This window comes from Euprymna scolopes, chromosome 11, assembly GCF_053919585.1.
Source record: "Euprymna scolopes isolate OS-2025 chromosome 11, ASM5391958v1, whole genome shotgun sequence".
NCBI lineage: Eukaryota > Metazoa > Mollusca > Cephalopoda > Sepiida > Sepiolidae > Euprymna > Euprymna scolopes.
Window position 1 is genome coordinate 102,315,246 of NC_136492.1, and position 12,542 is coordinate 102,327,787.

Here is a 12,542-nt window from a genome sequence, read left to right on the forward strand (position 1 = left end):
TAATAAACACCCATAGCTGTGGCTTATTCTGGGTAATTACATCTGCTATGTATATTTCCATGCCTCTGCTAGAAAAGAGGATGTTGTGCTGAGTGCTCATTTGGGTTTCATAACATATTTGATCACTTCTAGAATAAACAGGAATTTGTTTTGTCATTTGCTTCGTTGTATTTTTTCTTTTGTTGCTTTTATCTATTTTTGTTTATTCCTAGAATCTTATTTATTGATTTAATAAAAATGGATCAATATCAGTTGAGAGGGAAATAGGAAATTTAAAATTGTGGCTTTTGTCAGTTAAAGTTAATTTCATTTGGTGCAGATATTCATATATTTATATTCATGGATAAGGTTATGGCCATAACACATTGAAAATACTATTTCTTGTTTGATCGCCAAGGTTAAGCAATTTTGAACCTGGTCAGTACTTAGGTAACTAATTTAAACTATTTTTTGTTTTTATTAGTGTCCTCACAAACAAATGAATGTTGGCAGTCATCATATCGCATGCATTCGAAGATTATATTGTTGGCATTGGTTTTCCCAATATTTTTCTAATTGAAATTCTTTCTAGAAAGACATCGGGTGTTTACGGGAACGATCACATGAAGGTTGGCAAAAACTTAAGTGAACATGATTTTGTAGAGGTGGATTCAAACTTGGAACACCTGGTTCGTCAGTCCGTGTTGTTAACCACTTAACCACCGTTACCTCTCATTGTCAAAATAATGAAGTTATTTTATTAATATAACATAGCCTTTAAACGTTTAACATTTTAGAATATAGTATATAAAACTAAGTTAAACTTTCAAAGTAAAATCTAAGTAGCGATGCATCTGATTAATTGATATTTGATTCTAATTTGACTTTTTTTTTTTTCTTTCACAATGTTATCTGAACGATAATGCCCTTGAATTTATCTATCATGTAGATTTTTTTTTCCAGAACGAAATTTACTTACTCGGAAATTTTTTTTTCCTTTATTTCCTAATATCTGCTGTAATTTACTAATTAGTTTAATAGTATACAAAGTGCCTCCAATAAGTTTCCAGACTTTTTTCATGTGGGCACTTTTATTAATGGTACACACATGAAACTCTAGTCCCCTTCAAAGTGATCTCCTCCAGCTGCAATGCACTTGTATCATTTCAACAATTTCTGGAAGGCTCCATGGAAGTCCTTTTGTGTGAGCATGTCAGTGACCCTCATGACAGCCTCATTCATCTCCTCAATTGTTTCATAACAGCCTTATTGAGCTTAGGGAATAACCAAAAGTCACAGGGAGCAAGGTCTGGACTATAGGAAGGGCAAGAAACTTTCTTGATACCCATCTTGATCAAATAGTCTGTGACAAGGATGGAGTTGTGAACTGATCTTCTCTGAGCACCCTTGGGACAAACCTCGCAAATCTTCCACATGCCCTCCAGACCATAGTGGAATGGGGCCATAAATGGATGTAACATTTAAGACTAAGCTGCTCTCTTTTAACAATTACAAGAAGCCTTCTCAACCACTGATAACCATGACAAATAACACCCTACCTGAGAATTCTTCCTTTAAACTCCTGAAATATGAACTAGAACAATACATTGAGAACATTGCGAATGCTGCTTCAAAGAAAGTAGGTATCCTCTATTGTGCTAGAAGACTACTCTCACCTGAGAGTATCCTATACCTCCACAAGGCTACCAATTGCCCATGCATGGAGTATTGTGGCCACATCTGGGCTGGTACATCTACCTCTAGTCTCTTAGATAGGGTCCAAAGAAGAGTCTCCAATTTAATAGGTCCCACTTTGTCAACTAAGCTCTAACTCCTGTCCTATCACTGCAATGTTGCATCCATGTGCCTGTTTTACAAGTATTTTATATAGAATGTGCTCTGAACTCTTTGCGCTTGTGCTCCCTCAACATATATATCTCCGACAAACCCGTTTAGCAACAAAATCACACCTCTTCACTGTTGAGGTCCCTAAATGCCAGAAAGCTTTCTACTCTAATAGTTTCTTCCCTTGAACAGCTAACCTTAGGCATTCTCTTCCTGCTACCTGCTTCCCTGACTGTACTGATATGCAGAAGTTTGTTACATTTGAACCAACATTTTATTTATCTTCGCTAAACATGGTCTCCAATAGTAGCCCCTTACATCCAAGTGGCGATATGCCTTGGTTGGGGTGAATGTGAGTTAAAAAAAAAAAAAAATGAAATGCAACAGCCGTAAACAAACATGTAAACGGATCAAAGCCTTACATATATATGTAGATAAATCAGATTTATGTTTTGTTTAGTATATCATGCAATAACGTGCATATATACAAAATGTTAATGTTACTTGAAAGTTTAGAAAACTAAATGTTATCAAATACTTTATTAAATAACTAGCTGTACCTGGCCACGTATTGCTGTGGCTCATTTTGTTTATATAGATGGCCGAAATATGGTGAGTGAGCCGTTATTATTTATGAATTGAAAATCGGAAAGATTATGTTATGTCTGTGTACCTGTGACTTAGTTACAATTGGTGTAATCACATTATCTGTGAAAAATGTAGAATTGATCCCATAGCAGTGTTAGGACTAAATATTTAGAGCGAAAAATAGGAACTGTCCTCTAAAAGATATTGTGATGTTTCTCATCTAATGTAATGTAGCATTTTATTCTAACGACAGAATGTGTCTATAATGGTGTTCGAAAGCTACATAAGACTGAATATATTGATTTTCAAATTCTTGCAGAATTTGACCTGGATCCTTTTTTTTTTTTTTTTTACACAGTGATACCCACTTATCAAGGCTCGGAAGCCACTCAGGGATAAGGGTTATTGCAAGTACATTACGTTAGTGAGGTGATTTGCTGATATGTTTACTTAAGGGGGCGGTTCATTAGGAATTTGTTAACATTGGACTTGAAGACAACCAAGTTGTAGTCCGGGGGGAAGCAGGCAGACGGAACAGAGTTCCACAGGCGTGCAGTTCTAAGAAAGAAGCTTTGTTCATGAAATCTGCGTTTTGATTTAGGCACAGATATAGAGTGGGGGAAATTTTTCACAGTGGATTCAGCTAGACGGGTGTTTTTCGTGAAAGATTGGCGAGGGGGGACCAGAGATTAGAGTTCAGACGAGCATCTGCCATGGAAATAATGATAAAACAAGGACAGGCTCGCAACGTCTCTTCTGTGGGAGAGAGGTTGCAGGGTAGAGAAAAGGGCATCCCCCACTAAGCCACGAAGTCTATTTTGTACTCTGTCAAGGCAGGATAGGCTGTTTTTAGCAGCTCCTGTCCAGATATGGCAACAGTATTCCATCCTTGGACATACTTGGCTTTTATATAGATAGAGAATTGCATCAGTAGTGAGATATTTTCTGGAGCGGTAGAAGGATCCCACCATCTTTCCAGCGACCTTGGCAACAGACTTAATGTACGTGTTCCATTTCAGATCAGGAGTAAAGGTCAAACCCAGAAGCTTGTCAAAACACGGGGCCTCACCCAGACGAGAGCCATCCATCACAATTGATGCCAGATGGGGATCAGAGCGTTGATGATGCAAGGATAGGAGTTTGGTTTTGGATGCATTAAAGGTAACCAGCCACATCTTCCCCCACTGAACCACGCGCTCGAGATCAGAGGAGAGAGAATCAGAGAGAACTTTGTCATTTACAGCCTTTGATGTGTTGCCGTAGATGGTCGTGTCATCAGCATAGATGTCAATGAATGATTTAAGTATGTGTTTAGGGAGGTCATTGATGTAGATCAGGAAGAGAGTTGGGCCCAGGATTGACCCCAGAGGGACTCCAGCATTTATATTGCAGGCCTCCGATTTTTGTCCATCTACCACTACTCTTATGAGCCTATCGGAGAGAAATGATTTAATGATTGAGAAAACATTTCCAGTTATACCGTAGCTGGAAATCTTGTGAAGTAGACCCTTATGCCATACCTTGTCGAAGGCCTTTGATATGTCGAGAGCAATTGCCCTAGAAAGGAAGCCTTTGTCAAGAGATTCACTAATCCTGTGGGATATAACCGTCAGCACATCTGCGGTAGATCTTTCAGAGCGGAAACCATATTGTGTGTCACTAAGAAGGTTATTCCTGCTGAGGTGGTTGACTATTTCTCTATTTAATATGGATTCCAGCAACTTACTCATAACACACAGGAGACTTATAGGTCTGTATTGAGAGGGAGATGACTTATCACCTGAATTCTTATATACAGGGCAAACTGATGAGGTCTTCCAGGGAGTCGGAAAGCACTTCTCCTTAAGGCAGCGCTTAAATAGTTTCGTAAGTATGGGAGCAAGTTCTGGTTGAAGCTTTTTTAACACTATAATTGGGATGCCATCAGGGCCAGTTGCTTTACTGGAATCTAGGTTCTTTATTAGCTTGGCGACCTCATGCACGGATATTTGTATGTTACCTAGCTTGTTCTGTGATATAGGAGGAAATATGGGGAGTTGATGGCCTTCGTCGCATAGGGTAGAATTAGCTGCAAAGTTCTTTGCAAATAGTTTGGCCTTGTCTGACGCTGACGAGATGACCTCTGGTCCATTGATAATGGTTTGGATAGAACGCACACTTCTGTTCAGGATCCTATTTGTTATTTGCCAAAACTGGTGGGATCCAAGCCGCTGATCAGCTACCTTGGATTTAACAGACTGGGCATATAGCTCTCTTGCATTTTTTATTACTCTTTTACAGTGGTTGCTGGCAGACCTAAAAGCAGCTTTTGTATCAGTGCATCTATTACGTTGGTAGCTATGGAAAAAGTGATTTCTGTGCGCGATAGCAGCAGCACATTCTGGGGAGAACCATGGCTGGCTGTTAGGTTTTTGTTGGAATTTTTTAGATGATATGAATTGGTCTATGCCTGCAATTAACCATTCGGTCAGATCTGATACTATAGAGGACACATCCTTTTTAAACATGGAGTGCAGAGGTAAATCAGATATGAATGTACGGAAGCTATCCCAGTCAGCCATAGAGTATCGGTATACAGTACGGTGGAGGGGTATGTCTGGGGGCTTCTTACATTTCGTTTTTATCTTAACTGATACGACGGAGTGGTCGGAGGATCCTAGAGGAGAATGAACGGAATATGAACATAGCTCAGGGGAAGTTGAGAGAAAAAGTTCTAAGAGGCTTGCATATTGACCGGGTTTATCGGGCACACGGGTGGGTTCGCGAACAATCTGAGTGAGATCATAAGCAATAGCAAAATCATGACAAAACCTCCCCTCATCATCTGTCTTATTTGAATGGGTCAGCCATTCCACGTTATGGACGTTGAAGTCACCACATATGTGGATGTTAGCCGAGGGATGTGAAGACAGTATGTGGTCATTTATGGCTCTGGCTTGACCAGCAATCATTGAATTAAGCTGAGCATTGTTCAAATGTTGAAACGCCAAATCGACATTTTTTTTTTTTGTTTTTTGTATAAAAATGTAATTTGGGGGGGGTATGGAGGGGAGGAATTTTCTGTTTATATTTTTTTTTTAACATTTGTTGACAAAAATAATTTGTAAATTTTTATGAAAAAAAACACTTTTCTGTACTTTCACCTAACCATCTACGGTTTTCATAAAAATCATTTTTCTTTTTTTATAAAGATAAACAACTTCTGTTTAAAAAAAAAAAAAAAAGAAAAAAAAGAAGTTTACTGCGAATTTTCTTTTTTAAAAAAAAAAAATGTAAGCTTCCTTGAAAAAAAAATTGTACTTTCACCTAACAATTAGGTAAAAAAAACATTCATCTTTTCTTGAAAAATAAAACAAACTTTTGTTGATAAAAAAAATTGCAAACAAAATAATAAAAGTAAATAAACAATACAAAATGCAACTTTTTTTTTTTAAATATATATATTCAGTAAATTTACAGTAGATTCTTGTTATTTTTTATTTATTGTATTATTTTTTTCCGGTTTGTTTGCTTTGAAATTTGTCTGCATCTGTTACTTTTCTCGGCTTAATCTGATGACTGCTGGTCGAGTCCAAACCATAATTGATGGAAAATTCCCGAGGATCAGAGTAAAATTCTGCAAGAGTACCTTGATTTTATATGTGGTATCTATTGTTGTAAACCTACAATACTTTGGTCCAAGGGAATTTCTGCAGTCATTTTATTATATAGGAGATTACAATCATTTTTTTTTTCTTTTTTCAAACACATCGTTTCAGACTGCCAACAACCGTTAATAACACCAGACATATCCTTTTATCTCTCTATCAGGGTCTGCCTGCTCAAAAATTAATGCCATCAGCAAAATAAAGAGAAAAAAATTCTTTTAAAAGGTTGTCTAATACCAAAAGTCCCAGAAAAAATAATTTTAATCATTAAATAAAATATTTTATCACATTATTTGTTTTTCTAAAATTTCAAATTAACCTTACAAAATAATGTTTTCAAAGATGTGATTAAACTCCTTCTATTTAGTTATGTCTTATTTTCAGAAATTCCTGTACAAATTGATAAATGGATCAGCCGCAATTCTTCAAAGAAGTGTTACTTTCCCAAGCGGATTTACATCCTTCTCCCCATCAGTGGGAGCTGCCACAGTTCTCTCAGCGAAGTGGACAAGAACATAGAATTTGTTGAGACCTTTGCAACACGTGAAATTCATCGGGCAGGCAATATGCACCGCAAATATCAAAACACCATTTATAAGATTTGCAAAGGTGACAAGGTAAGTTAAACCTATAATTGGTTTTAATTTGATTTTTCTTTTTGTAATTTTTAGAAATCAGAAAATCATTTATATATTAATACATATGTATGTGTGTCATGGTTTCCAGATTATAAATTATTCGATTGGGAGATCCTATTTATAATAAAGGATAGAAAGTGATAAAATACTACGAACATTAAATTCGTATATAGATATGCTAATTTAATGTTTGTAGTAGGTTATCACCTTCTATCGTCTTTTTTAATAAACAGGATCTCCTGATCACTGAAAATGCTGTGCAAAAAAAAAAAAAAAATAAGATAAAATAAAAAACCTTTCACTGGGTATCTATTGTCAGGGATAAAAAAGGAAGTCAACAATTTGTCTTTCAACCTTTTAGAAGCTGGTGAACTAAAATACCATAGAAATATTTAGCTTTCCTTGGATTTCTGTCTGTAGGGATATACCTCTCATGGTACCCCAGATTAGGAGTGAAGGTTGAATCAATGCAGGTGCATTCATTAAATTGTACATATTTTTACTTTTTTTCTGTTTGTTTTTGCTGAGGATGAAGCATCCAACTAGATGCCCGACATTAATCTGCTATTTAAGAGACCTTTTCTTAGGATTCAAATCGTCCCTTTAAATGCACACATTTGAATCTCTTTCACTTGGTTCCCTGCATATATTACCAGGTAGTTGAAAGATTATAATTTACATGACTGAAACATGTATTTAGGCAATTCCTATTTCTAGCACATAAATTATTTCCAGTTAAAAAGAAAACACAAACACTCTAGTTGGATTATTTTGTGTTCGTTTTTTTTTTTTTTTTTTTTTTCAACAATGAAGATGTTCGCTCTTCACATAAGCAGCAACAGTCTGTTTCTTTTTTTCTTGAACCAACAATAAAAACCATACACGATGAACAAGATGGTGTCCAAAAATCAAGATATCAGTCAAGCAAAAAAAATGTCTTTTATTCCAACAGTGCCTAAATTTACATAATCACATTATTCTTGTATCTGAAGAGTTTCAGGTTTGCACACAATTGGTTCCCTTCATTAGGCGCATGCCAACTGTGACCGCTTATTTGTATGCTTCTTCACCATTATCGCAGTAGTTTTTAACATTCTTTTTTTATGAGTCTGATAGCTCCTATGATTATTGGAATAATTGAAATATTCTTAAGGTTTCTTTTCATGTTTGTAAGACCTTGGTATTTTGTTATCTTCTTTCTCTCAGTTCTGTGTAGGCTGACATTATTAGTGACTTTTAGATAAAGAAATAAAGATGAAAGAAAGGTGGTCTCTGAAGATACTCCTCACCGTAACTTTGGCATGTGGTAGACTTTTCTCCAGTTACACTGTATTCAATGCAACAAAGTGTTTTTCACTGGATCTTTATCATGTAGACATTTTCAGACAACACTGTATTAAATGTTACAATATATCTACCACTTGACCTTAATTGTGTAGTGAACTATCTCAAATGACACTGTTTGCAATACTGAGCTTTATCAGTCAATTATCTTAATCCTTTGAGTGCTAAAACGACTTCTCTTGACTTTCATTAAACCCATCTTTTATGGATGGCAAGACATGCCAGTCATACGTTGTTGATACGTGCAAATACTCTAGTTCCAGTATGTACTTGTTCTGCTCCTGCTCTCATTAGGTTTCTACACACTAGACAAAGATAGGCCTTTTATGATAGTGATAAGCTAAGTCAAAACTATTTCCACTATAGGTTTTGACTTATAGCTTCTATATCCGTATATTTTTTTGTGCTCAGTCAGTTTTGATACTTTCTAGATAGACCTTATTTATAGATATTTTTGTTTAGGTATGTTGCATAAAAATTTTAATTTGCCACTAGATCTTTATCATAGAGTAGACTTTCCTCTGATAATATTGTTTTCAATAACCTATCTTTATCGATCAATGATCTTAGCCTTTTGAGTGCTAAAATGTCTTCTGCCATCTTCCATTAAGCCTGTCTTTTATCGATGATAAAACAGGTTAATGATGGTCAGTCAATACATACAAATGGACTCATTCCAATGTGCACTTTTTTTTTTTTTTACTTCAAAGATTTACATGCTAGACAAAGATGGGTTATTGCAGCATTATGATGAGAAAAGACCATCTCCATATTAAATGTAACCATATATCTACCACTGGGCCTTAATAGTATAGTAGACTTTTATTCAGTAACACCATTTTCAATATTAATATTTATCACTCAATGATCTTTGAGTACTAAAATGCCTTATGTTGTCGTCCATCAAACTCTTTTTATGGATGGCAAACATACCAGTCAGACGTTGTTGATGCATATAAATACTGTACTTGTTCTGTACCTTCCCACATCAAGTTTCTACATGCTACACAAAGACAGACTCTTTTTAAAATATATACTGCCACATCAGTATAAATTATTTTTGTACTCAGTCAGTCTTGTTACTTTCTAGACAAATCTCATTTTTTTTTTGTGTGTGTGTGTGTATGTTGTTTTAAAAATTAAAATTCATTTTTTTAAATGAATGTTTTTAATGCGATATGTTCTTTATTTTTCCTTAGGAATATTATTCTGTTTGTGAATATGCAAGCCCCCTGAAGACCATGTTTGAAATGGAAAGTGGACAAATTGCAGGACTTACAAAATCTGCTCTCATTAAGCAAATCCATCTTTTCAAAAAGAAATTATCAGAAATCTTAAACCATAAAGATTGCAAACCATATGATTGTTGTACTTTGGTCATTTGTCGTAAGTAATTCACTTTGAATTTGGATAAATTTTAAGAAAGCACTCTCTCTTCTACCTAATATGAATAGTTGCTTTTGTTTTCTAAAAATTCTTATAATTTTGGATTAAAAGCTTTTTTTTTTCTTTTTGTTTCAGAAAAAAAAAATCTTGTTCCAAACAAAATGGCAGTTGTTAATCATCATCATGCAGTCCGTCAATCTTGACGATGACTAGTTGGGGCCTCAGTGCTTTATCCCTCGGTGTTGGCGTAGTCTCATTCCATCACCATAGGAATTTCCACCTTGGCTCCAAACTTGCTTGTGCAGTTTAAGTACAGTATCTGTTGCGCATCAGATAGACACCCTCTGAACCTCCAATGCTCATGTCCAGTGGAGTGAACCGTGACGACTGGCAGCAGAGGAGGCCGCAGCTTCTGGCTGAAAGTAATCTCAGTGAGGTAAACAGTCACCCTATCGTGTCCGCTACTACGCCTTTTCTTTCTGGATGAGGTTCCATAGCCTTTTAAGGAAAACTGCAAGGCAGCAGTAGGATTTGAAGTCAGTTCCCATCTCTTAGCCTTTTCCTGTGATAAGGCCCACAAGGCAGTGGTGTTTGATTTTGGGGTTGGTTTCCCTAGTCTTCGCCCAACCAAGGGCACCCACAAGACAGTGGGTTAGGGGTTGGTACTGTGCCAGGGAATGCCCACACATCGGTGGACCATAACGCACTATTGCTGGGGTCCCACACTACTCTGAGATCTCCTACAAGTTTAGCCTGGGGCCATAAGTGCCCAGTTACTGTGTGTGGCCAACGTGAAGGAGAGGCTATGTACTGGCAGGGAAGACTTATGCATAGCTGCTCCCTTTTCATCACGTGGTTAGCCAGCAGTGTTAGTTGGTGCGAGAAGGCATGCAAGCATGAATTTAACACTAACTTATACCTAACACACTAGACGCATCACATCCAAATGCACACACAGTTGTTAATCAGAAGCTTTGAATTATAAAACCCAAGATGAAGAATAGTTTTCAATTGGGTAGTCGATCTGTACAACTGTTGAACTGTAAAGCTTGCAGACGGAGAGCAAATTCCTTCACATGTTGGGCACAAAAAAATCATGTGCAGGAATGCTGAAAGGTTCAATATTTTTATGGAGCAATTCTGGTTTCTGATTGGTTGCTACCAGCACGTGGCTTCATTTGATTTGTCAGTTCCTATCAACGGTGTCTATAAGTAGAACCTTCTAACTTTCTTTAATCATATCCTCATTATATATCAAAAATATTGCAACAGTTTACATGAATATCGATTCCATAAAACTGTTTTTATTCCAATACATTTCAAAAATATACTAAGATAGCTTTTTCTATAAAGTTTGGTATTTTAGTTTGGAAAAGTTAATTGTAATGTGGTTGGCTAATACAGTAATTATCATAATTGGACTGTATCACATATAAGTAGCTTGTATACAATAACCTGGCACTTCCTTAGTATGCTAAGTGATTCCAATTTTTCCTAAATATACTTGTTGTTGGTGGTGGTGGTGTTTTTTTTTGAGGGGGGAGGGGGGGGGGTTCAAAGTTTTTTAATTTTGGAAAATTGTAATGTGCTTGGCTTGGCTAATACAGTAATTTTTTTTTTTTTTTTTTTGTATTTTAGTTTAGTTTAATGATTTACAAAATGAACAAATGGTAAATTTATTTCCCAAATAACCTTAACCCTAACTTAAATAAAGAGAAATATATTAAGTGATTGACTGTAGATTAATTTATAGGAATACATCTGTTGTTACTGTGTGTGCATGGGAGAATATATATTTTTAAGTTCTTTATACACACTGATAGAGAAAACAATAACTGTGCATTATTGGACATTGATCGTCTATTCATTGTTTTTATCTGAATTTAGTGTATGATTTTAATTTAGTGTCAATCGTATGGTCCCTAATATTGTTGTACCAAAAGGAATTTCCTTCTATACACGATCTCTAGTTTAAAGCAAGCAACAATGTTCTATTTTTAAATTATAATGACGTACAGTATCTCCACTGATAACTTACAAACAGTTCATCAGCTTAAGGCTCAAAAGTCCATCTGTTTCTAAGAGGCATATAAACCTAACTGAGCCCTTCTGCCGGTCCTGTTGGAATATATCTAGATATTGGTGCAGTTTAGGGTAAATCACACAGCTAGCATACTTGAAAATTGAGGACTGATTTAACACTGAACATAAAGCCTTATAGCCAGAGAGACCATCATTTTATATGATCATAACTTTTGTAAAGTCTTAAGTGGCTTACAATCACAGTATGGAATTTCATATCCAAGAAGATATTATTTGAAAGACCCAGCCAATTTCTTTGGTGGTTGCTGTTTAGAGAATTTCTAACAGGCTAAGCTTGCCAAGGTGGTTACATGACTTGCAGCAGTTTGGCTTTTTTTATGCGAAATAACTGATGGAATAAACCCAACTCAACCCAACCCAATCACTCAGCTGACTGCATCAGCTCTAGCACCTCTTGCACTGTATTAAATCTGTGACAAGCACCCAACTCATTTTTCTTATAAATAGAAAGTGTTGCTTGAGGATTAACTATGTAAAGAAAAAAACCTGGACTAATTTTGAATCATATGGCCCCAGGTATGGAATATTAGGAGCAAGAAACTGAAGGGGAGGGGCGTCCATTATTCATTCAAATATCTTGATAATGTATTCTGATTTGAATCAAGATGAATGTAGCTACCCTACTGGAGAATTTCTAACAGGTTGAACCATATTGTGGCTTAGGTATAACACACAATGAAAACAAAATCCAAGTCAAATTTATAAAACTCACTATGTCTGTCTGTCTGTCTTCATTTTTTTCAAACTGCATCTCTGCTGAGATGCAACTTTACAGAGTGGCGCAAGGCAGGTCAAATAATTGCATTTTTTGTGAACCATTTTTTTATGGGGTGTAGCCGGTAGAAATAGCTGCTAAAGGGTCAAAATTAAAAAAGATTGGAACTTGGCAGTTTACTTTAAGTGCTCCTGTATGCATGCACAAATATGCATACATTATAGTCGGTTCATTTTGAACTATTTTGTATCCATCTGATAACATAAAAGGCTGGTTTTGAATCTAGTTGATGGCACC

General features: G+C 36.0%; 1 protein-coding gene across 1 annotated transcript in view; it reads left to right on the plus strand.

Moving 5' to 3' along the window:
- Window positions 1-12,542, plus strand: part of LOC145288019 (stimulator of interferon genes protein-like) — a 53,354-nt gene that overhangs the window by 36,514 nt on the left and 4,298 nt on the right. Inside the window, exons 4-5 of the mRNA XM_080136020.1 lie at window positions 6,444-6,676; window positions 9,241-9,427. Of these exons, the coding sequence (XP_079992146.1) occupies window positions 6,444-6,676; window positions 9,241-9,427 (420 nt within the window). The remainder of the gene's footprint in view (window positions 1-6,443; window positions 6,677-9,240; window positions 9,428-12,542) is intronic.